The 26,351-nt window shown below is 37.1% G+C and overlaps 1 protein-coding gene across 1 annotated transcript; it reads right to left on the bottom strand.

Annotated features, from left to right (window-relative positions):
* Positions 1 to 446: 446 nt before the first annotated feature.
* Positions 447 to 10,661, bottom strand: LOC752566 (protein CNPPD1). The gene is made up of 9 exons (XM_001179562.4): positions 10,534 to 10,661; positions 8,439 to 8,529; positions 7,737 to 7,818; positions 6,738 to 6,858; positions 6,162 to 6,234; positions 5,597 to 5,652; positions 4,998 to 5,059; positions 4,178 to 4,295; positions 447 to 3,000 (listed from the first exon to the last, which is right to left on the bottom strand). The coding sequence occupies exons 1-9, from the start codon at positions 10,603 to 10,605 to the stop codon at positions 2,152 to 2,154; spliced, it is 1,524 nt and encodes a 507-aa protein (XP_001179562.2). The 5' UTR covers positions 10,606 to 10,661; the 3' UTR covers positions 447 to 2,151.
* Positions 10,662 to 26,351: the final 15,690 nt, after the last annotated feature.

Below are 26,351 nucleotides of genomic sequence, written 5' to 3'. Positions count from 1 at the left end.
AGAGTACAAGGTGAATTCCTGTATTAAAAGGCTTTAATAATTTTCAAAATTATTATTTTAAAAAAGAGATGACCCCCCCCCCCCATCTTTTTTAAATTGTTTGTAGAAGCCAAAGATAAAGGTTTTTTAATTGCTACAAAATAAGATTCATGTAAATTCATGTAAACGGCATACACCCCCTAGCTAAGACTAAAACATCAAGAATTAGTCAGCCAAGGAATGACGCATTAGAGCAAAGTTTTACTGTAGGGGAAGTATTACTGTATATGATCATATTCATTCATCTATTTCAAAATGTCTTTAATAAAAAACCATGATGGAGAAATTTAAAGTAAACATTCTCAACTCAAACCCATATAAATAAAATGTCATAAAATACTCATGTTAGTATGGCATGAAAGCTACAGAGTTAGAGAGCTTCATAAAGCAATACCTACCGGTATAATATAACATACCTTTACCCTGCATATAATACTGTAGTATACCAGTTAATGCAATAAACAAACCCCATAAGGTATTATCATCCATTAAAAGACACATGAAACATGCAACTGAAATAATGCTTAAATCATAAACCACACAAGCGCTAAACCTCACCAATGAACTTCTCTTTACATACGAGGGAGAAAAAAGGGGGGATTTAAGATTTAAGGTCTGAAATTTCCTTTTTCAGATGTGATTTTAGACCCTCCTTCGGGGTTAACCAGATTAGTAGAATACAGACCTATGGATTTAACATGCTATATATTCGCCCAGTTCTCCACCCAAAATTCTTTATGCTCTACAAGAATAGTATAACTGAAGGTATATCATAATAGTTGAGATTAAATATGAAAACAACTCCAAACTAATAAATAGGTAAAGCACAGCAAGTATAAAACTATAAGGTAAACAGGTATCAAATCATGCTCTATGAAAACTGAATAAATAAGGCATGGTAAAATAACTAAAAAACATATGATAGGGTATACACTCTACACAGTAGAGGACCTGGGACTGAGAGTAATATACTTTTTAAATAAAATGTCATCATAAGGGGCCTTTCTTTCCCTACCAGATACAACAAAATGATATGTTTTGGATTGCATATTTGAGAGCCATATTTCTTGTAGAGGGGATAGAAAATTTGAACTGAATTTTCTGAGTAAATTGTTAATTTTACTAACATTTTTTCCAATGGTGTGAGGAGATGCGATGGTTCAGTGGTAGAGCAGGAGTCTCATTATCGAGAGGGCTCAGGTTCAAAACCAAGTCCATGCTCTAGTGCCCTCTGGTAAACCACTAATCCTAATTACCAAGTCCCTTTGAGAGGACTTAAAGCCATCGGGTCCCTGGTTGCTTACACTAGCATACACTAGCTTTCTCAGTAGTCGGGTAAAAAAAAACCATCAAACAAAACGAATGGAACCTATACTTTTAAGTTTTAAGACCCTGTACCCTAGAAAATTCACGGTATATTAGCTTTCAAATGTGAGGGAGAGAAATTGGCCGAGATAAAAGGTTCCTTTTAACATTACTCTTGTGTATACTTTTGATTTTTACAATGTGGAGCCAATTTCTCCATGTATATCCATGTGGACAAATCAAGCAAATTAAATACATGTCCAACTTGCGAAAAAAGCAACTAATAATCAAAGCATGCACTTCTACACTACTAACCTCAAATCTAAACCCCACATGCATTCCTACGACCAATACGATCATATCTTTTTGAAGTACTGAATTTAAACTTGCTACGTTTTTTCCCCCGCATGTTTGCAAGTTGAGTGATCTGCTACTGCAAAACAGCAAGGGGAGTATTTTTTAAACAATAGTACCTCTGAAATTGATAGTATTCATTGTTTTTATTGAATTGACCCCTGGTATTCCTTTCTCAAGCAATCAGACTTTGCATGATCACCAAGCGTCTTGTGGACCGACAAGAAGAATTGTCTGTTTATGTGTTAGTAGCTTTTGCATCTCAAGAATCCACTTGAAGTTTATTTCACTTCTTGTTCTTTGAATGGGACTAAAATTGCTTTGCCTTTTATGTTCATGTGGAATTCAATAGTGTAAAGCATTAAACCAACACCAGTGTCAAATTTATATTTTTAATGCCATCTTTGTTTAACATGGTACTGTCTCATACTTTAATGTACGAGAAACCCATCACTATGCTACGATGAGAGGAATTGTTCCAGTAGCCGCTGGTAAAGCACTCTCCACCATGGACCTTGGTAGCAGCGTATGGATTCTGTCTTGCAGTACCTTGCGCTTGGCCATGCCATCGCACACAGAACACTGCTTCCTGGAAGCAAGAGTGGAGTCTGAGTTCATGTTTGAATTCCTGGGGTTCAGCATTCCTTGAGGTCTTGACAAGTGAGGGCAGTTCGGGTTCGGAAGATGTTCCGACGGGGGTGGAGCCGAGATGCGTTCGCCGTGAGTCTTGGAGAGGTTGATCGGGTGAGAGCGACTGTCCACTGGACTGTCCAGATCGCTCTTGTTCGAGAGTATCTCAGAGGAAGTGTCGTAGTAAGCAACAAGAAGAGCGCGGTAGAAAGTAATCAGAGCCTGGCCAACATCATCAACTTTAGTCCGTAACCATAAGTCATCATCGATCCGTCTGGTGCGACATTGCTGGCAGCTCAAAGGCTCAAGACGTGTGTTATCCGGGAGATGGCAAGGAGAGGTACCGCTGTCGGACATGCTTTGAGAGTCGTCGAAGTGACCTTGGACGTTGTTGCAGCAACATTGCCTGCAACTTGGACAAGGGGTCGTCTCGATGGAAGTTGATGCTTGGTCGGGTGTGGCGTTAGCAACATTGAGCGGTGGCAGCATAATCTCGCTCTGGTGAGAGGCCACCTGGGTCGCCTTGAGAGGGCGCAATCCATGAAACACGTGACTGTAGTTGTCCGAAGCCGGGGGCATCGCCGGGATTGCAGATTGGTGCTGCATGAGCAGAACCGACCAACACAGGATGGCACTGCACAAGGAGTACGCAGCCAGACACAAACCAATCATCTGTACAAAAGGAGAGATAGGATATACACATTATATAAGCATAAATTTACTATCAAATTGACTTTTTACAACATTTTTAAACAGTGAATTTCTAAGACTGTATCCCAGACAGAAAACAGAATTGTTACTGGAATAAATTAATTTTAGCTGTTTTTAGGAACTTTTTGAAAATAAAATTTGAACACAACATTCTCAGAGATGCCAACCCTATAGGATGGCTGTCAGTAACATTTACCATATTTGTCTGTAACAAATGGGGGTCTTCCCATAACGCAAGACACCGCAGCATAATTTTCGTGCAAAACGTACACAAACACCCAATCACTCTTACTGCATTTCGAACCTACCATTTTTAAGTCCAAAATAAAGATGTGCACAAAAACATTTTTTAAAATCTATTTCCAGTCAAAGGATCTCCTCCTTGGGTACTCGCTCTTTTGAGTGAATCCATGATAATATTCAGGAAGAAAACACCTCGTTCAAGCATCGAATAGCAAATTCGAATCCACAGTCAAATGGCAGAACTCGTATCCTACACACGCACACGTACACTCACCAGTACCACAGACACACCAGCCCAGGGCGCTAGGCCCGGCGTTCGTGAACAACAACACACTGTATACCGCACTTGCAATGCGCCCGCTGAATCACCTAAGTCTTCGCTAATACACTATGAATGGGTATTGCGGGCGCTGCGCGCGCGATCATCTACCCCCATGCTCCCCCCAAAAGGCACGACTGCATGTAGCATACGTAGCGGTCGTGTTGTTTCTGAATTAAACAAGATGGCGGCGGACGGACCATGTGCGCGAAAGTGCCTATCCAGTGTAGTCAAACTCAGTGAACTTATGAGTTCGTATATGCGTGCGACATGCAGCGCTGTGTACGGAGGCTATGTGTAAGGCGGCATTTTGTTTATCGTTTCCCCGTAACCTTTTGATTGTTTACTGTAACGCCGTAACAAGAGCATTAAAACCGTAACAAATACGGCGAAACCGTAACAGTTGGCATCTCTGCATTCTCATTATTGATAAGTGCATTCAATTAAAAACGTGTGGTATTGTTACAACTAACTTGCAAAACTAGCTAAACAGATCCTGTATATCTTCTTCTTCTTCATGACTACTGCTTTCCTCAATGTGACCACTCGTAGATATCTCTTTTGATCTAAACATACCTTCAAAGACTGGTCCAGCAGCTCAGAAATGGTAGTATACCAGTCTCTATGCTCCATCAGGACATTGAAATCCGAGTAGGAAAACCAGCCTCTCCGACGTCCTTCGTTCAAGGCGATCCTATTCAGAAAGACACGACAATCACAAAATGAATTCCATTTCAAGGTACACATACTTGCTTGGAAAGTAATCTCTTCATTTGTCACTCCTTGGCATCTTACATTTCAACTGCAAGTTCTTTGAGCGATTCATGTTGGTCTTGATAAACGATGGCCCATTGAGTGTCAACGAGCATAAGAATGCTGCTAGCAACTGCACAGAAACTCTGAAGCATGATGGCAATTATGTGCCTACATTAGTTTATCATCATCCCCACTCTGTTAAATGATATCATTTATGCCTGTCCTATTTGCACAAATCTAGAAAACGAGCCTGAAACTCATTTTCATATCCTTCCAGCAGTTTAGATCTTCAAATTAATATGTGGGTCATCTTCGCTCATTTTACTACTACCTCACTTTTCATCAGCAAAACTTGATGGAAAATCACTCATACACTGGTCTTGCATGCATTTTTGTCAGTTCCAAATTGTGTAAAAAAAACAATTTCTTGTAAATTACTGATCATAAAATTAGGAAAATTGTTCTCACAATTGTAAAAATAATTTGACATAAAAAAAAAGCTGCAATATTTTTTTTTTGTGTGGAAATTTTCAACAATTTCTTGACTTCTGATTCAAGCTCTAATTTGCTCCAATCATATCTCAAGGGTATATGAATAATAAGGAGCAACCAAGTATTGATAACCTCTTATGATACTTACCATGTTTCCATTTGTTGCAAGAACTCATAGAATTCATCTGGTTTGATGTACAGGTCCCATTCCTGCAAATATTCAAAGAAAACAAATGCTTACTTTATACAATTTTTTGTACATGACAACATATATTATTCAATTAAAAATGCATGGAAATCAAAAGTCATTTACCCTTGTTCTTGTCATATCCATTTCAACAACAGATTGCTATTTGATAAATGTTCATAAAATAATCGGCATATTTACATATTAATTCTAAGGTCAATAAAAATAAAGACCCATATGTCAGCTACAGATGAATCTTTAAGATTTGTGCTTTTTCTGAAAGTAACTTTGAAGGTAATTTATGTTAAAATAGGTTGCCATAAATATATTTGTAGGCATAAATGTATATGTTATTAGATTAATATAACATGATTTAAAAAAAAATCACCTACAGAGATTGCAAGAGGCGACCTTTTTACTTCAAACAAGTGAATGGTCATCATTTTTTAAAAGATGTATCATTAACACCTTTATACATTTTCCCCCTACACTCAATATTACTAGACATACAGCAAGAAAATAGAAAATATCTTCCAAAGAAAAATGACAATCATACTTACAATTGCTTCCAGAAAGTCTCGTTCCAGTTCATTAACCCTTTTGACATCAATCTTAGCTGTAAAATAATGAAAGAAAAATGATAAAGAAAAACACACACACTCAAAAAAATTGAAAACAAAATTATTTCCATACTGAAATGGACATACTACAACAGATATCTTAAAGCACAGACGAGAAAAATGACAAAGACATGTCTTCAAATTTAAAAATACAATATTATAATCTATATAACTTGCCATGTATTTGGTAATACATGAAATTTAATGAAGCCATCGATTACAATTAAGGTGCAAAATTGTCCATGATTCTTGTTAAAATTGGGCATGAAATGAAACTTTTCTTCCCTAAGTTTGCAGAAGGCCACATCTGATCAACAAGGTAATAGCTCCAGGCTACAGAATGTAAGCATACATTAACCTATCGTCATTGAGAACCAGGTGGTTGTAAATTGAGCAATTTCAGCTTTCCATCTGCATGTTATTTTATTGTAATAAACTGAATCAATTCAATTCAATTTTGGGATGAAGTCAATGGGAATACAGTAGTCAAGAGGTAATAACCTACCGCTGTCCGCCCATTCATCGCTGAATATCTCTTCGTCTTCACCTTCATCATAGAGAAACTTAGTGGCCAGCATCTGGGGGTAAGACAAACAAATATGACAGTAGCATGAAATAACAAAGGATGTTTACAAACCAGAAATGACAGATGATAAGCAAAGGAATTCTGTGAATCGCTAGTGATTTTGTAGATGTTTTTCATTGTTTAAAAGAATCATGTAAGAATAACATGCTACAAATTAAACTTCTTGGCATTCTAAATCTTATTTTGCGGGTGCAGATTTCAGATCAATTTTGGTTATTCTTAAAGACAGATTTCAAAGAACAAACATCGAAACTTGACACTTACAGGCATCCAGGACACTGGGCTCCTAAAATTTGATCCCAGACATGCCCCCCCCCCCCCCCATCACACAATTTTAACAAGGAGTCCCTTCACTCAGCTCCTTAAATTGTCTGTTTGTACCCAATGCGCAAACAAAACAATGTGTGGAGCCCTGCTAAACACTGTCAAATAATGAAATATAATAAAATGGATTCGATCATCATCTGTAACTGCTTGGTATTAAAGCAAACTTACCATGGAAACCAGGAAGAGTTCAGTGGAAGTCACTTTCTGGAGGTAGGAAGATTTTTGTCGTTTGAGGCGGCGAGCATACATCATACCCAGCATGGAAGACGAAGGGTTAATCTGTCCATTTCTACACAAAGAAAGAAGAAATGATAAATTCTCATTATATTTATAAATAAAGAAATAGTTCTTAATTTCTCTACAAAGGAAACTGAGAAACAAAGAAAACTCTTACATTTTTTGACAATTTGATGGGTGCACAGAAATAAGAAGAATGTACATTTGTATGTTATTATTTGCTTCTCTTTTTCTTCCTCACTGTACCTGTGACAAAGCAAACCATGATGAAAAAGAACCTACTATCCAAAATGATACATAGCTTTTGTTTGGCCAACTAAAACCTTCATGAAGATGAACTGAACTGAATTCTGTGTAAATACATGTGTTGGTACATGTATGTGAATGTCTCTTTGTCATGTATTAATGCACTATATGCACATGCACATTTTTGTACAGGTGTGATATAATGTGCTTTAATTAAGTAAATGTTTTGAGTCAGTCATGGACCCACCTATCATTTGATTTTCAAAAAATTAAATACAGAGTAAAAGAAAGTGAGCTAAAATGTGCCCCATTTTATGATCAAAATGACAATTTGTGCCAAAAAAAAACATGATAGAAGAATAAAATGTGTATTTTCCTCTTTAAAAATCAATGTCCATACACTATACATGTTTGTAGATGTACTTGTCCATACACTATAGATGTACTATCAGTTTACAATAGTGGATGTACCCTGAAGTCTCTTATGTGGATGAAGAGCAAGTGACATCGATATTACAGTGACTCGTTTCTTATCTCATTCACAATCAAGAACTCAAACACGATCCCATATCTTATTACAATACACAGAAGACAGGGCATTTCCTTTTCAGCATTGCTACATTATGTTGTGTATGTTTATGTATGATAAGCCTAACCCTTTTTCACACACACATGTTCGCTTACCGGTTAAACTTGGCGACATGGCGACGTGTGAACGTCCCCAAGTTCTTTTCAGCAGCATTCTGGAACAGATCCACGGCAACATCTGAAACGAAATGTGACGAGTAAGACAAGCATAAATTTTATAATCTAAAATATATCATTTATTTAATTATTATTAGTAGTGATATCTGATCTACCCCTCCCCTAATGTTGACTTGCAATCATATAGTTCACATGTAAAGCCCACAGCGCATAAGAAGTTTACATAAAATGAGTACACTAGTTATCAAACAACCCACAAAAGTGAGGAAGGCATGTACGTTTTTATTGCGGAAGCGTTCTTTGAAATAGAAAACCAAGAAGTCTATTTCAACATTTATAAGAAAGCATATCTAAAACATAATCTGTTAAAAGACCGCGCGCATTGAGAGTATATTTAAACAAAATTCCTTTAGGAATGTTTATAGACTGTTTTCCAGATTTACATCAACAAAAACACGAAACCCATCATTATGAAGTACAATGACCATATAATTGCTTTCAACATTAATAATACAAATTGCAAATCCAAGGCGCTTCCCATCCACAGGCATTATAATATTTTTGTCTTTCTCATTTTCCATATTTTGATTCCACAGTGCATGGATAGCTTCAGGCCAGGGATGTTTACTGTTTAGTTCGTGTTGAGGGAGTTTCGGGTGTTAAGGGGTTAATCAAACTCACCGGCTACAGGCAATGAGATCCCCTCGGTAGACTTTCCAAGGTACAAGGTGTTTCTGAACCTCTTCTCCAAGGCAGTATGCACTGGTGATTGCTGGAAAGAAAATAACCACAGGTGACATTCAAGCGGTGCATGTAAGTACATAACGAGAAGAATAATGACTATCCATTCCGGATTGGGTTGAACTAAAACAAAAGCTGCTTTCGTAAATACTTGCTCCCTATTGAATATACATCAATAATTCCTAATTTCCGACATGAGTTCTTTAAAAGCCAACACTTTTGAGAAACAAACAAACAAGACAAAATAAACCTTTGTTGAATCGAATCATAATAATTATTTTCCTCATTGTGGTATAGTTGTATAAATGTGCTCAGGTGCACCACAGGATTGAGTTGTCTTCTAAGGAATATTAAATTAATTAAATTATGTATATGTCTTCCTTTGTGGGAGTACCTTTATAACAAACAAATACATAAATGAATAATTAATAAACTAATACATGAGTGCATAAATAAATAAAAACATAAGAATTAAAGAAGAAAAAAACCAAGAAAGAAACAAGAAGATGGGACAGGTTTAATGTCACATAGCCTAATCTTAAACAACCTAAATAGTCTATATCCGACAGCTCAGCTCTGACTGTTTCTAAAATTGAGCCTCTTCACTGCAAAGTTGACGTTTGACTTAGCTTTCAAAACCCAGATTAAACCAGAGAGGATTGATAACATTTACAGAGTGCCCAGTCGAAAGTCAGATTATCCAAGAGGCTCAATTACGAAAGTGGCCGGACAAGCCGGATTATTACCAATCACACAATGTATGCAATTGAAGCAACAGACAGAAAAAAAATCCATCTGCTTGGAGGAGTATTCTATAAATATTTTTGTGTTTCTCTGGTCCGGATGAATGTTCATAAAAAGAAAGAACATGAAGAAAGAATCTTCTAATCTGAGTCTGACCATCTTTCACACCACAGATCATGAACGCTGCACAATTACTTTACAAATAAAAGAATTAATAAGGTGCGAAATACAAGGTTCCTCATCAAATACCCAGACGTTGCATGTTCTGACAGTGACAGGTTGTGTATCAGAAAAGTTGATTTAAAATGAAAACAGCAATTTGAAGAAGTGTAACTTTTAGTCTAGATCTACAATATTTCATAAATCTTTGAAGAGATTATGTTAAACAATATTATAAATCAGGAGTATTTCTGATGGTAGACTAAGTGTTATTTGATGTAAAGTTTTTGTTAAATCCAAAGGTAAAATCCACCTTATTCCATTTAGGCGTCCGGAAAAACAACCCCCCCCCCCCCCCCTTTAGGCCATGTAAAATTGATTACATGTTGATCGTCCGGATTTTTTGAAAAAGAGGAGGAGGGTGTACCATGTTATTTGATATTTGATATTTCAAAATGGCCGCTCAAAATGGCCGCTCGGTACATTTTCCCCGACAGTCGAGGCTATTTTTTTTCAAGATGGCCGCCGACAATTTTTTTTTTTTTTAATCAGAAATAGAGCCATTTTAGCAGTGTTTTTCATGTTTTTTTTCTTTCAAAAAAAAAAAAAAATCAAAAAAAAAAAATCAAAAAAAACAAAAACAAAAACAAAAACAAATAACAAAAAATAGGAGGCGGCCCCCAAAAAGGAAGCGGGCGGGGACGATCAACATGAAATCAATTTTACATGGCCTTAATCATATTTAATAATGTCATGCTTTGGACAAAGACGAAGCCAGAAACCAAGTCATGGCAAACAAAGGACTGAATAATTCATATCACAACATACATATATGACAAAGGACTTTGTGCACCTGAATGACATACATATCCATGCAGAGTGTACACAGCCTGTCGCAATAACTTTTATTTGTGAGATCATTTTGAGTCATCACTGCAATTGCGAACTCTCAACCTTTCACATCAATGCCGCCACAATGCTTAGTCAGTGCGACATCGTGGTACAGCATAACAACGGGAAAGAAAAAAAAACGCGCGACGAAAAGGGCGATCTGTCATGCAGACGGTAGTTTAATACAGATATTACAAAGTAAACAAGCAATACAAGCGATTATGGTGCATTTAATACGAACCTCGAAGTCGTCATAATTCTCGACATCTTCTTCCAAACGACGTAGACTCTCTAAAAACTCCATTTTAGACATGTTACGCCGTTAGATCATTTCCGCCCTGGCGTCCCTCCTGTGTTTTTTCTGTATAACAGACTGAATCGAAATTAAGCTGCTGCCCTCTACGAGAAAAAATGCTTCCCTAATATAGCTGAACGAACAAGGTGATTATGATCATAGATGACGGGTTATAATCCTCTTTCTTCATCTTCGAAGCTTCAACTTTATTAGTATCTCTTGTCTTTTACATACTATTCTCATTTCATTTGCTTTTATCACAGGGTGCTCACTATGTATGATAAAGGTGTTCAAGTTACACACGATTATTAAAAAAAATGCAGTTTTTGAAAAACAAGATATTTTTATCATGAAATTCAATTTCGCAACCTTTTGCTTTGTCTTGAAAAAAAGTACAGAATCAACCCTCGCCAATATTAACCCAAAAGATTAAAGTTTAATTAAAAGAAAACTGGAACAGTGATAAAGGAACAGCAATATAGGCGAGGGGGGGGGGGTGGTCTTGATTCTTCTCATCTGCCTACTCACTTCCGTCGCATCTGGTGCATAAGTTCAAGTTAAAAACACTATGCGAGGGAACGCAGCAATCGAGTGGGAAAATTCGATTCTTGAATGTTGTTTCAGACCATTTGATAGCCTATCAAACAATGTTGTATTATAAAATTGCTACATGCATTATTAGTTGTCTTGCAAGGGGCTCACTGCTGGTTCAAAATTAATTTTGCTCGTCTTGAAGGGCACGGGGGGGGGGGGATTCCCCTCTATCCTGAATTCTTCCGGCATCTATGAATAATATGGAACTATTCTGAAGTTGTTCGTGCGTGTGATGTAATGTTACATATTTTCAGTTCCCAAGTAATATTTTCTTCGACAACATCGACCCCCATTAAATGTTTGTTGGGCATTTTTAACCGGGAGATTTCGTTATTCGACTCTTTGAACTGGCAACAATAGGCCAAAAATTGCAGTATTGCAAAGTCGTAACAATTGTTGATTATCACAAAAGACTGCAATTAAAATCTTTTCCAGCGTTTGTCGATTTAAAATGATGAAAACTCAGTGGAGACTGTCTGTCGAATGAAGGACAAAGACTGTCATGTCAAACACGATGCTATTTGCCTTGCCTCAGGCCAGAGATGAATAGGCGCCATCTTTTGGTTTAAAAATAACGATGAAGTGATAAAAATGTATCCGCAACAACTGCTTTGGCGATCTGCAGTTGTGTATCTACATTAGGTGCTGGTTTAAAAGAGCATGTGTAAAGACTACGGGAGAACAAGTACATGTAATGATTACGCATTTCTATGTCACAATTTGTTTGGTCACGAAAGCTTACAATTTGATTGTTTGTTCGCCATTTCACAGATTACTCGCGAATTCACGAATTATCGCACTGTAGGCCTAAAAAAGTGAGATTTTGTACGCCTGCAAATATTCGTACGGCACTCACGAATATCAATGCCCCACTGTTCTACTTATAGCTAGTCGCGCCCTCTATATAGCAAACAATGCCTAATCGGTGACCATTGGTCCCCTATGCTCCTCTTCTTCTTAAGTTAATTGAGAGCTTATTTGATGAGATATCCCCCATGCGGGGAGGTATAATCCCTCCTGGCCAGACTAGTGCGGCGGGGCTTTAATTCAAACTATAATAATCATAGGTGTGAAAAATTTGTGTAATTATCAGCGACAGAAATCTTCATTATGACATTCTTTATGTTCTTCAGGAAGGGAAGAAGGCTGATGTTATCGTTGCATTTTTATTTAGGCTTTCTTTACTCTCTGTGTCTATGTTGGTGTGTGGGTGTGATTCTCTCTCTCGATCTGTCTATCTGTCAATTTATATATATATATATATATATATATATATATATATATATATATATCTCTCTCTCACTCTCACTCTCTCCGTCTCTCTCTCTTATTCTTCTTTTCTTTTATTTAATTCCGTGTCTTTCCTTTTCTTTGGGGGCATTCAATTGGATGGATAGGAAAATACCTCGAGCGCCCGCCCCGGCACTACCCAAGTGCCTCTACCCTTATTCCCAATTTCATGCGTCTCTCAAGCCACACTAGTTTTTAAACAATAATTCATACCATTGAAAGGTCGTTCGCAAGTTCAGTACAACTGTTTCCGGCTGTTAATAACAGACCAATGCCCCCAAATGGCGTCATTGCCAACGTACCATTTCAAACATTTTCAACTCCCCCCAATGGCGTCATTGCCAACGTACCATTTCAAACACTTTCCCCTCTATCCTTAACCGAAATCATCCTCTTCAATTTTCCTGAGTAGGTTTGACACTAGATTAGGTAAGAATAAACAGCTATTCCCCCTCTGGGAGAGAAACGTATGATACGCATTGGTCCAGTTCTCTGCTCTATCTCACGGCTTCTCATGTGCCACTAAAGCAGACAGAGCAGCTTAGACTATGGCCAGCCAGCCGGATGATATCAACTCGGAATACGAAAAAAATAAAAACCCACTGGGAAATATCCTAAATTGATTGGCGAGTAAGATACTGTGACATTAAAATCTGCTCACCTCATGACATTGCTGATGATTATATCTCCATGGCAACGAGGTAGTTTACACGCATCTTCATTCTTCTGGACCGCGCTGACGCAAAGGGTTAATCTAAGGCGTATATGGAAGCCAGATTTGTTTAAACGTCATCACTCGTCTCTAAACCGCATCACTACGTCGCCACTTCTGGCACAAAGACCTGGAACATTTTAAATATTTCATTATCTTCAAACAAGCTTAAAGTTCTGTAAGCCTGCCTTTTGCACTCATTTTTCTCTCTGTCTTTCCATGCATTCTTTCGTGGGCTTCCCTTTTCTTTAGACATTGACGCGACCTAATTCATGACTTCATTTAATTTAAAAGCAAAAAGGCAATTGTCCTTTTAAAAAACGTTGGTTGTCTTGGGTTCAGCTTGGTTATGACACATCCCCTGGGTAGCATGGAGTGTAAGAAAGGGGAAGAGGCTAGAGGGTATTGTCAGTTTAACACTTAAATCTTGTACTTGAAAACATTAAAAGAAATCAAACCAATATTTGACTGTCGATATTATTTTTTGGTATCACAATAGCTTAAATCAAGGACAAGGAGTACAACAGCGCCTTTGAAACATTGGAATGATTCTTCAATCATTTTTAGATTCTAAGGTTATTTTTCTTTGCTTTTTCAGCCTTGTATCTTTGATACATATTTAATTATTCTTTTTCCTTTTATATTACATCCTTTATTTCCTCGTTCTTTCGTTTGAGGCACCGTTGCTCTTTCTTGTTTTTGTTTTTGTTTTTTTTATCTTACCAGCCTTCTATTTTAAATAGTATTGTATTTTTACTTCATTGTCACCATAAGGGGATTAACATGTATTGAAAAATTAGATTGTTTGTCACTATTTATGTGTTTTTAATCACTAACTAACTAGGAGAACCTTATTTTATCACGTCCTTCTTTCCCCCGTTCATTCATGTGAGGCACCGGTGCCCTCCCTTGATTGTCTTTTATTGTTCTTGTCATCTATTTTAAATAGTATTGTATTTTTACTTCATTGTCATCATAAGGGGATTAACATGTATTGAAAAATTAGATTGTTTGTCACTATTTATGTGTTTTTAATCACTAACTAACTAGGAGAACCTTATTTTATCACGTCCTTCTTTCCCCCGTTCTTTCATGTGAGGCACCGGTGCCCCCCCTTGATTGTCTTTTATTGTTCTTGTCATCTATTTTAAATAGTATTGTATTTTTACTTCATTGTCATCATAAGGGGATTAACATGTTTTGAAAAATTAGATTGTTTGTCACTATTTATGTGATTTTAACCACTAACTAACCAGGAGAACCTTATTATATCACGTCCTTTATTTCCCCGTTCTTTCATGTGAGGCACCGGTGCCCTCCCTTGATTGTCTTTTATTGTTCTTGTCATCTATTTTAAATAGTATTGTATTTTTACTTCATTGTCATCATAAGGGGATTAACATGTTTTGAAAAATTAGATTGTTTGTCACTATTTATGTGATTTTAACCACTAACTAACCAGGAGAACCTTATTATATCACGTCCTTTATTTCCCCGTTCTTTCATGTGAGGCACCGGTGCCCTCCCTTGATTGTCTTTTATTGTTCTTGTCCTCTATTTCAAATAGTATTGTATTTTATTTTACTTCATTGTCATCATAAGGGGATTAATGTTTTAAAAAATGAGAGTGCTTGTCACTATATGTCTGTTTTTAAATTTAACCAATAACTAACAAGGAAAACCTTATTTTTTAAACAGAAACTAGTGGTTATCCTCTGTCACTAGTTGGTAGTATATTTTACCTCCTTTGTCTGTATACGTTTTTAAAACTCAGACTGGATATATCAAATAAACAAATACATGTAAATAAACATTTTTTTTTGTCCTATGGAATCTACTGTCCTGCATGAGATCCTGTAACCAATGTGATTTATTTTTAGATTCAAGTACGTTAATCGAATTAAAAGAACCCTTATGTTTTCAGATAATGACGATAAATACGATAAATGAAAATATACACTGTTGCTCATAACGGTGGAATATTTTTTTTTATCCCAATTTATGGAATTATTTTAAAAATAATTTAAAAATACTAGATTTAGATAATAGTATACAGTCTCAGATTTTATTGAATAATAATTTGCCAATATGTGTTTTGCGTGACTGCTAAAGCATGTATATTATGCTACTATGTTTATCAACTACATAAAAAAATTCTCTGGACGGCCATGCATTATGGCTCAAGGCATGGGCACACAGAAGATTTTTTTATGTTGGGGACCGGGGTAGAATGCAATAAATTATTGAAAATTTATTGCATTTTCTGTTTTTTTTTCTTCAATTTATGGAAACTGCCCCCTACCATACACTCTTATTTCCACGGAGTCAAATTTCACTCTGAATGGCGTCAGCTGGGAGTCAATTACTCTATTCCTAGTTAAAGTGACACGGAAAAGGAGTCATCTTGACTCTGAATTGAGTCAATTCTCAGCTGATGCCACACAATCCGAGTCAAATTGATTCGGAATCCGTGTCACTTTAACTAGGAATAGAGTTGACTCCCAGCTGACGCCATTTAGAGTGAAATTTGACTCCGTGGAAATAAGAGTGTAGCCCCCGCTGCGTACAGTCATGGTTCAGTGACAAAGCAATGGCCTCGTAACTGTGAGGCCCCAGGGTCAACACCGTGTCGATGTGCTATATCAGAGCCCTTTTGTGAGGCATTAATCCTCATTACTGTCCTTTATGACTTAAGGGCATAGGTCCCCTAGTTGATAAACATAGTAGCATAATATACATGCTTTAGCAGTCACGCAAAACACATATTGGCAAATTATTATTCAATAAAATCTGAGACTGTATACTATTATCTAAATCTAGTATTTTTAAATTATTTTTAAAATAATTCCATAAATTGGGATAAAAAAAAATATTCCACCGTTATGAGCAACAGTGTATATACCTAACCTTTTTCCAAAATAGTATTATTTAAAACACTCTTACGTACCTTTCTTTAAAGAAATCGTTATTCAAAACAATTTATAACAAAATATATTTGTTTTCTTTCATGTAATGCTGTTTCAGTAAAAACTTATCTGAATCATCATCTATCCTTAAGTTTCCTGAAACTCATCACGTATCTTCAATAACAGAAGTTTATTCATTGTCAGGCTATTGTTTAAAGCCCGTTATTTTCATCATTATCTCATCCATCAATCCGCTTAGAGGCCGTGTCCTACCGTTCAATAACCCATTGACATTGAAGATGCAAACATCAGTTCTAGAAAAGACCCTTCTGGTTATTCGAAGAGAAAATATCTGTTCAATGACACATCGTACCGTTGATTCTAATCGTGAATTTTGTCTGATAATATTCCTGAAAACAATAGTTATTAGCATCCAGCCTCAAGCAAGTCTTGGAGGTTTTTTTTCATGGTAAAATAACAAATTGTTTCGCAATCAATGTTGCCTATCAAATATATGATAAGGTTATGAAATGGATTAACCCAAATTTCAGCCATTTAACATTTAAGGAAGGAAGATAGGAGAGGGCGGGAAGGGGAAGGGGGGAGGGATCATTTCGTTCATCGTCTTAACCGGTTTACTATTTCTTTATCCCTCTAATCTCTTTCCCCTCTCTCCTCCTCTCTCTTGTAATATGGTATATACATAATTATATACCTCTTTTAATCAACCTCTCTTTCTCCCTCTCGCTATATAACTTTTTAACTCTTCTCCCTCTATCTCTTCCACCCATCCCCTCTTTCTCTCAATCTCGATGTCCACCTTTCTGTCTCCATTCGTCATCTTCTTTTCCAAGGAGTAAACATAAGATGAACTTAATTTGCTCAATTTATAGTTCGTGTGGTTTATACCCAATATCCTTGGAAGAAGGTGCCCTATACATTATTTGCTGTGCAATCTTGATTTAAAAAAAGAGGAAATATTTATCAATCAAATTCCAATTTAAATTAAAAGTTAAAGTCAATTTATTAAGAAAATAAAAAATGTAAAAAAACTACTTTCGTGTAGAGACTAACATACATTTAAAAGAAAAAAAAAAGTAAAACTATCATTCATATCACCTTTTATACCAGTAGGTTATGTTGGCAAAAAGGGTAGTCTTAAGCAACTTTGAACATTCACGAAAATTGGATACTTATTCATAAAGATTTATTCTTGGTAATACGTCGATGACAATAACCAACTATAAAGTCATAAACAGGACAGCCTTTTATAAGCATGAACGTTGGGGTACAGATACGTCAATTATGACAACTTTAAACAGTTCATTTTTCAAAAATCAAACTTTTTCTTTATTTTTCTCTTATGTCACAAGGAAAAGGGCTCTTTTTACAAGATGTTATAATCACATTTTATAGAGCAAGCTGATACATTTACTAGAATTTACAATGAAATCAACAATACATCACATAAATGAACTCTGTGTTTGAGGATACAAGTATGTAATATTAAAGGCGATCTCGAGCGTTTTTATTCTTGAAATAACAACCATATTCTATAAAGCATTTGACATTTCTAAAGCGTGCGGAAAACTTGTTGGATGAAGTCAGTGAACAAGCATACAGCGTGTATCATAAAATAATATGTAATAAACTAGACTAACTGGCTTTCAGCAACAATTATTGACACTAACCCTCCAATTGCATGGTGTCATGAAGCAACAGATGATATAAGCGGCTCCCAAGAATGATGTTGTTTTTCTTTTCCCATTTTGAGTCGTGAATCTCACGTTCTCTCGTTTTCAGATGACTGTTTATTAAACATTGCAAATAGATATATTTAATTCGATTATTTGATATTTGTTTGTATCTCCTGTTCCTCCTTGGATACGAGTCTTGATATTTATACAGAGTGCCATAAGATCGACTTTTTGTCCTTCAAATTCAAATCCAATAAAGTACATGTACATGTATGTTGTTCACTACTATCATATAACATGTTTAAATCTACAAACACATCTTTTTTATTTATTTATTTATTCATATATAATTTTATAACCCTCTAATGCAATGCAAAATGCAATAATTTGTTTGTTATTACTATAATTGTTATTTATCATTATTATTTTCATTATTATTCATAATTTATTATTATTATTATTATCATCATCATTATTATTATCATTTTTGTTGTTGTTGTTGGGGGAGGGGGTCTGTTTGCAAGTATCAAGTACTCAGATAATAGAAAAAAAAAAGAAACACAATATTACTATACACACGCAACCACACTTAACATGAGTTAACAATACTTTGGCACTGCAAGTATACAGAGAAAATCTTTCTTTTGTTAGTTGAAATTTGTTTCGTTGAAGATCTAGGAAATTACCATGCACTTATTCATAAAAAGGGTAGTTTAATCTCTTTGACTTTGTTTTCATTCCGTTGTCCTAAAAAGAAAAAAATTGCACAAAACGATTTTTTAGAATCTAAGCTACTAACCAGTTAATTGCAAAAAGAAAGATGGTCAATTAGTTCTCACAATATTTACATTTTTGTACGATTATTTAAGTATAAGCGTTCTCCGCTTTGCTCACCATACTGTGTAAAGGATTGTATTCATGAGAAATTTCTCATTTTAGCAGAAAAGGCGATTCAAATTACATTCTCTAGGTATCGCACATTATGATAAATTACTTCTCACAACTAAAATGTATCTACATTATTTTATATTCATAGAAGTACATAATTTTCTCCTCCGTCTTGCGTGGTTAAATCATATCTCACCTCGTTAAATAGGATTTATTACTTGAACATCCAGCTAGAATTCATCGACATTAACGTATTGGAGTTAAGCCCGTTTACGTTAAAACCCAAATGCTATAAAATACATCCATACTTTCTTTCCCTAATAATGGCAAAAGAAAAGATGGATAATAAATACACTTTTAATACATTCGTCAGATAGGGTATTATTTATGATCTGGCGACTTCCCTGGCTTAAATTTCTTTTTACATCACATTTGAATCTGAGTGTATATTGCTCTTTTATGAGCACTCGTTGAAAGGTTTTACGAGCGTAAAACTGATAAGTCTACTAAATCATCAGGGAAGTGATTAAAACGAATGTCAAACACCTAAACGAGGATCAAAATACTTTTTAATGATAAATTATAGTTGCTGGATTTCATTTACAGTGACGAAGTTTAGTTTAGTCGATGTATAAAAATCGTGGGTGTGAGAGGGATCATTTGAGACAGCGAATATAAGTAGTGGAAATTTGAAACTTACGAGAAAATCACGATGGATTACATAAAATATTGGACAAAAAACATTTTGAATTAACAGGGCGAAAAAGAGCTATAAAAGAAAATCAACTGCACCCATATACTTGGTTAATACGTGTACCGAAATATTAAATGGTCAAACCTTCTCATGGTTTCGGTTGTGTACTATTATGAACTAGACACCAATAGTTTAATTACCACGTTTGCAAGATGTATCCATTTTCATTTTACTCCTGACGTTAATGTGTAGAGGTGTGAGTATTGAAATCGAAGTACTAAAGATTGCGTTAAGGCATAAACATTTCAAGGAAAAGAATACCATGTTACAATTAAACTGAAGTCATGAACAAAACATTACAAATATTAAGTAATTCCAAGCTCGAGAAACCATGTCAAGTATTCTTGCTCATTCCGAAACCATTTCATTCTAAAACTTTTTTCATTTTACTCCAAAACATGATGTCTTGTGCCTCGAAATGTGATCGGTGAGGGAGTGTCCCATTTTAATTTCAAACGATTCTTCTGTTCCTTTTATTAAAAAGATCGTTTATTTTTGAAAAAAATCTTTTTCAATTTCCTGCCGTGGTTTCTGAAATTTAAAAAAAAAAAAAAAAAAAAAAAAATCATATTTTTCGGTAATCATTGGAATTACTTTCAAAGAATTTTCTTTTTCTGGTGAATGGGTGAATAGTTTTTTCATGTTGTTATGCTACGAAATCTTCATACTCTGTAACATCACCACTCCTTTTGCCAAAGAACCCTCCCCAGCCATACAAATCTGCTTTATCCCTTTTGCCAAACCACATGCCCCAGTTGTAGTCGTCAGGTCTTCTCTGGCGTTGCATTGTGGGATCCTCTAGTTGCCGATCAATGTATTTATCATTTGGAACGCGTTTTCCGAAAAACATCCCGTGTCCGTAATCGCGTTTGTCATCTTCAAGTTCTGTTGATCCCACCGCTGCCGCCACGTCCGGTGAAAAATCCCGTTCACTGTCGTTGGCTAAATTGGAGAGGTCATCCTTTGGCGCGAGGTCGAGAACCCAATCTTCTGTCTTGGACTTGGGCGGCCATGCGGGCAGGACCTCACTGTTGTGTGAATTGACGTTTGGAGTAACCTGATGATGACCCTTGGGCCCTCTTAGAGGACCCCTAGAACCCGTACCTCTGGATCGGTTGACGATGTGGTCTTTGAGCATGCGTAGGAACGATGTGACCCCAGGGAGATTCTTATGTGATTGTTCTGTTGACCTGGTCGGAAATGACGTCACTGGTGCTAGCAGCATGAAAAACAGGGAGAGCAGGGCAAGAAACCATCGTGTTCCCATTGCGGCGCCCTACCAGAAAATAAAAGAAAATGGGAATCAACGTTTAATGAAAGGCTATACAATTACCTTTATTATTATCATTTAACAAAATTAAATCCGATTACATGGTATATAACATTACTCAATTCCAATGCCTTCGTAATATTCTCGCGTACTGTTTTTATGGTTTTATAGAAAGCGAAATCGAGCAGGGAATTCCGGCTCCATGTGTCGGATGCCCCTTTTTGTGGTCAAAATCTGTCTTGGGTAAAAGACCATTTAAAAAATGTCAACTACATAAATCCATATAGGCCTTTAGAATGTTTTGAGGATAAAATGACATACATATAAAATCTACACAAGATAGTCATGAACAAATAGGAGTCTGCAACAAATGAAAATGGTAAATCGGACAAGAATTTGAAATATGAGCTCTGAACCTTTTTTTTTAACAGTAGAAGAGACATGAGCGCACACGCAGATAGCGGTGTGGTGTCCAGTTAAAAAGTAAAATTTGATATACTCTTACTCGTACCCATCCTTCGAACGTACCTAGTATATAATGTACTTTTTGCAAAAGCATAGGTGTCCCCTTTGCAGGATTTGGATAAAACTAAAAAGCTAAAGAACACGCCATTGTGACGATAACACAACAGTTAAGAACTGGGAATATCGTGTGAAAACAATAAATTAAATTCTTCCAAGTTTTCTAACGTTTTTTTGTGTTCATGAAATTAAAATTAGAACCATCACATAGATAACTTAAGATGGACAAATATACTTCCGGAGATAAAAAAAAATAGCTATGGATGAAAGAAGAACGAATATGATAATAGAATAGATCATTTAATGCAAGAACGTTAAAAAAAGAACGAAGAAGGAGCGAGTGAAATCCAAGCAGAAAAGTTACGACAAACCTAGGCAAATAAAAAAGGATAAAGCTACAAATATTCGATGAAAATTCATGCGCCATCAAAATTATTCTGGAAGGTATTCACGCCGTTGAGCAATCACAACCTTTGAATTTCATGAGCCGCATAATAATTAATTATATCGCTTGTCAAGTGCGTCAAGTTTACAAAAATAAAACATTTCTCTATTTTCTTACAAAATTTGTTTCCAATCTTCCCTTTCTGTGGCTAATCTCATGCGAGTACTTTTCATCCCCAAGGCTATCTATTTTTATTTTTTTATCAACTTTCAAATAAAGCATGGATCCGCCTAAAACGGAAAAGGAGAAAATTCTGGTGAGTGACCTTCAATTATTATGGAATTATTCCAGACTTCACCACCTAATTTAATTTAATTTAATTTGCGCTTTTATATAGCCGTTAATGTTTTCAGTTTGTGCGCTCAAATTGACCTAATTTCTAATATGGCTCTACGATATGTAAATAAAAAATAAATCCCGTACTGTATTTACGGATGAGATATCAAACGGTTTATCTTACGAAAGCTTATGGGATTCTTTGGCTTTATTTCCTGATAATTACTCTAATTATTATTACACAAATTTTTTTTTCAAGTTAGTAGACACTAATCAATTGTACATGTTTAGTAAACGGGTATTCACAAAAACGGTGGGAATCTTTTGGCCATTGCACAAATTTGGGTAGACAACAAGTCAAGTATAACATTTTTTAAAGATTATTCAAGTTTTAGGAGTGACTAAATATATTTCCTTGGGGTGAAATTTGACAACTTATCCACTCTCTGAGTTATAGCTTTGACCTATGAAATCTCCCGTAGTGTAACAAAAAAAAAATGTCAGTTTTACGACGTGATATCCATGATATCATCTCCGTAAACTGACTGCTGGATAGAGGAGATTTTGCATGTTAAGGCCCTATGTATGTGTGTGTGTGTGTGTGTGCATACACCAGGCGCGGATCCAGGATTTCTTAGGGGGGGGGGCCCAAATTTGAAATTTTGCGAGCCAAATATTGGTACGTAATGGTGACCAACAGTGACATAATGCGGGGGGGGGGTCGGTGCAGGGAGGGGCGAGTTTCCCCCTCCCTCCTCCGCGAAACGCGGAAGCTTTGACGTTTTATTAAATTATTAGAGAAAGAAGACGATTCGTTGTACCGTTCTCGAAAAAAATTCTCGTCTGAATTAAGTTTTTCACCTCCCGCGCGAAGCGCGGAAAATTTTACGATTTATTTAACTATTAGAGAAAGAAGACGGTTCGTTGTAGAGTTTTCGACTCTTAATCCTCGTCTGAATTCAGGTTCCCCCCCCCCTCTGCGCGAAGCGCGAAAGCTTTTAAGTTTATTTCAATCATTAGAGAAAGAAGACGATTCGTTGTACCGTTTTCGAAAATAATCCTCGTCTGAATTTAGATTGTCCCCCTCCCGCGCGAAGCGCGGAAGCTTTTACGTTTCATTAAATCATTCGAGAAACAAGACGATGCGTTGTACAGTTCTCGACTCTTAATCCTCGTCTGAATTCAGTTTTCCTCCTTCCGCGCGAAGCGTGGAAGCTTTTACGATTCATTAAATCATTAGAGAAAGAAGACGATTCGTTGTACCGTTCTCGACTCTTAATCCTTGTCTAAATTCAGTCCCCCCCCTCCCCCTCCTGCACGAAGCGCGGAAGCTTTGACGTTTCATTAAAATATTAAAGAAAGAAGACGATTCGTTGTACCGTTTTTGAAAATAATCCTCGTCTAAATTTAGATTTTCCCCCTCCTGCGCGAAGCGCGGAAGCTTTGACGTTTCATTAAAATATTAAAGAAAGAAGACGATTCGTTGTACCGTTCTCGACTCTTAATCCTCGTCTGAATTCTGGTCCCCCCCCCCCCTCTCGCGGAAGCTTTTAATTTTCATTAAATCATGAGAGAAAGAAGACGATTAGTTGTACCGTTTTCGAAAATAATCTTCGTCTGAATTTAGATTTTCCCCTCTTCCGCGCGAAGCTCGGAAGCTTTTACGTTGCATTAAATCATTCGAGAAACAAGACGATTCGTTGTACAGTTCTCGATTCTTAATCCTCGTCTGAATTTAGTTTTCCCCCTTCCGCGCAAAGCGTGGAAGCTTTTACGAATCCTTAAATCATTAGAGAAAGAAGACGATTCGTTGTACCGTTCTCGACTCTTAATCCTTGTCTTAATTCAGTCCCCCCCCCTCCCCCTCCTGCGCGAAGCGCGGAAGCTTTGATGTTTCATCAAAATATTAAAGAAACCAGACGATTCGTTGTACAGTTCTCGATTCTTAATCCTCGTCTGAATTTAGTTTTCTCCCTTCCGCGCGAAGCGTGGAAGCTTTTACGAATCCTTAAATCATTAGAGAAAGAAGACGATTCGTTGTACCGTTCTCGATTCAGTCCCCCCCCCCCCTCCCCCTCCTGCGCGAAGCGCGGAAGCTTTGACGTTTCATCAAAATATTAAAGAAAGAAGACGATTCGTTGTACCGTTCTCGACTCTTATTCCTTATCTGAATTCAGGTCCCCCCTCCCGCGGAAGCTTTTAATTTTCATTAAATCATTAGAGAAAGAAGACGATTCGTTGTACCGTTCTCGACTCTTATTCCTTGTCTGAATTCAGGTCCCCCCTCCCGCGGAAGCTTTTAATTTTCATTAAATCATTAGAGAAAGAAGACGATTCGTTGTACCGTTGTCGAAAATAATCCACGTCGGAATTTAGTTCCCCCTCTATCCCGCGCGAAGCGCGGAAGCTTTTATGTTTCGTTAAATCATTAAAGATTCGTATTATAGTTCTCGCCTCTGGATCCTCGTTTGAATTCAGGTTCCCCCCCCCTCCCGCGCGCAAAGCGCGGAAGCTTTGACGTTTCATAAGATTAAGAGAGAAAGAAGACGATTTGCTGTACCGTTCTTGATTCTGAATTTCAAAGATATCCTTTGTCTGCTCCTTTTTCTTCCTACGCCCCCGCCTGGCTACGTGCCTGCGGTCCGATAAACATATTTTGATACCTTGTCCGACCCCGCAAGCTCAGGGGTTTAAGGCAATAACTTACGGTCAGATATGCATTCAGGTGCCCGCCTTAGGGCCCCTGGTGGGGTCGAGACGGCCCGATGAGCTTTTTTTTTGTATACCTTATTTTTTTTGTGACACTGGCAGGACACTATTGGCGTGGGGTACAGGGGGCAGAGCCCCCCCCCAAAATCAGGGGTTTTAGGCATTAAATTACCGTCAGATAAGCATCTATGGGTCCCCGTAGGGCCCTATAGGTGGAGTCCATGGGGGCAGAGCCCCCGGAAGCTTAGGGGTTTTAGGCATTTAATCCAGTTCAGATGAGCATATTTTGATGCCTCATTATTTTTTAACACGGGCAGTTAACTATTCTCTCTTTCTTGCTCTCATTCTATTTTATTTCTCTTTATTACACTTTTTCAAAAAAAGTGTAGGGGGGTGGAGGGAGCTCGAGGCTCCCGATTCCTTCCGTACCTCGGGCCCTGACATTACATGTAGGAATCTCAAGAATCATATTTCTTGCCTGGCTGTAAATTTAGGAATTTGTCATTTTCCAACAAACACATACAAACGTATAATTTACTAAAAAGTGAGAAAAAATCTCGGAAATTAAGTAATTTCAGCATTATTTGTAATCCACGGTTGTGGAATTAGAAATAAACCACGTTTGAATTTGATTTCCCCCAAGCCCCCCCCCCCCCATCAGTACGCAAGTATCTCCTCTTTTCCTTTTTTCTTTCCCTTTCCTTCCTTCTCTCTTATTTTTTGATTGGGGGGGGGGGGGGGGGGGTCAACAGCCTGGGAGGCAAGGCTCTTTCGGCCCCCCGATCTCCTTCTTTCCCCTTTTCTTTTTTCTTCCACTTTTTTCTTTCCCTTTCTCTCTTCTTTCCCTTTCCCTTCTTTTCCTTTCTTCTCTCTCTCTTTTTTTTTTTTTTTTTTTTTTTTGCGGGGGGGGGGGGGCCAAGGCCCGCTCGGCCCCCCCCCCCTGGATCCGCGCCTGGCATACACAATATATATATCCTGCCATTTAATTAATTTTATGAATTATAAGAAACGAAACTAAAAGATTGGTGATTTTGTTTGTGTTGTAAATAAAAAATACACAAATATTATTATGTATATATTTTTTTTGGAAAAAATAAAAACACATATAGGATCAATACTCTGAGAATTGCAGTTTAGGAATAGAGATTGAGATGTCATTGACCTGGTTCGACATGAGTAATTATGTCAAATTTTCAATCGCCTCGACAACTAACTGGAGTGTTGGCTGCACGAGTAGCATTAATACCGACCCTACAGAGTCAATACCACTCTTACAAGAACCACTCGAAGTGGTTGCACATGATCGAATACTTAAACACTCATTTCAAACCCCCGCAAAGCCTGCTGAAGATTGATCATCTAGATTCTGGGAATATTGTGTCCCTGCGCAGTGGTGAAGCATGAGTCTTTCAATCGAGGGGGGGGAAGGGGAGGGATGGGGGCACCGGGTTCAAGGGTGATGGCGGGGGGGGGGGGGTACTTACTAGGTAGATGAAAGGGGGGGGGGGTGGGAGATTTCTGTCATTTTCCTCTCACGTGCCTTTTACACTGATGGAGGTGTCATGGTATAGTGGTTCATTCACTTGACTCTCAATCCTAGGGTTGATGGTTCGATTCCCTGCCCGGCACAAAAGTCTTTGGCAAGACCCCTTAATCTTTATTTGTCACTCTCCACCAAAGTGTAAATGGGTATCTAGCATT

This window comes from Strongylocentrotus purpuratus, unplaced genomic scaffold (assembly GCF_000002235.5).
Source record: "Strongylocentrotus purpuratus isolate Spur 01 unplaced genomic scaffold, Spur_5.0 spur5_scaffold_7, whole genome shotgun sequence".
Classification (NCBI taxonomy): Eukaryota; Metazoa; Echinodermata; class Echinoidea; order Camarodonta; family Strongylocentrotidae; genus Strongylocentrotus; species Strongylocentrotus purpuratus.
Note: the sequence above shows the minus strand (reverse complement) of the source record. Positions and strands in the feature narration are given on the sequence as shown.

What these genes read in the sequence shown, in the direction of transcription:
- LOC752566 (XM_001179562.4), bottom strand. Translation starts at nt 10,605, where the DNA reads ATGTCTAAAATGGAGTTTTTAGAGAGTCTACGTCGTTTGGAAGAAGAT. An exon ending in CGATGAATGGGCGGACAGCG is followed by an intron (nt 5,653 to 6,161) that starts GTAGGTTATTAC and finishes ATTATTTTACAG; the next exon opens with CTAAGATTGATGTCAAAAGG. An exon ending in TGCTGGACCAGTCTTTGAAG is followed by an intron (nt 3,001 to 4,177) that starts GTATGTTTAGAT and finishes CCTTTTGTACAG; the next exon opens with ATGATTGGTTTGTGTCTGGC.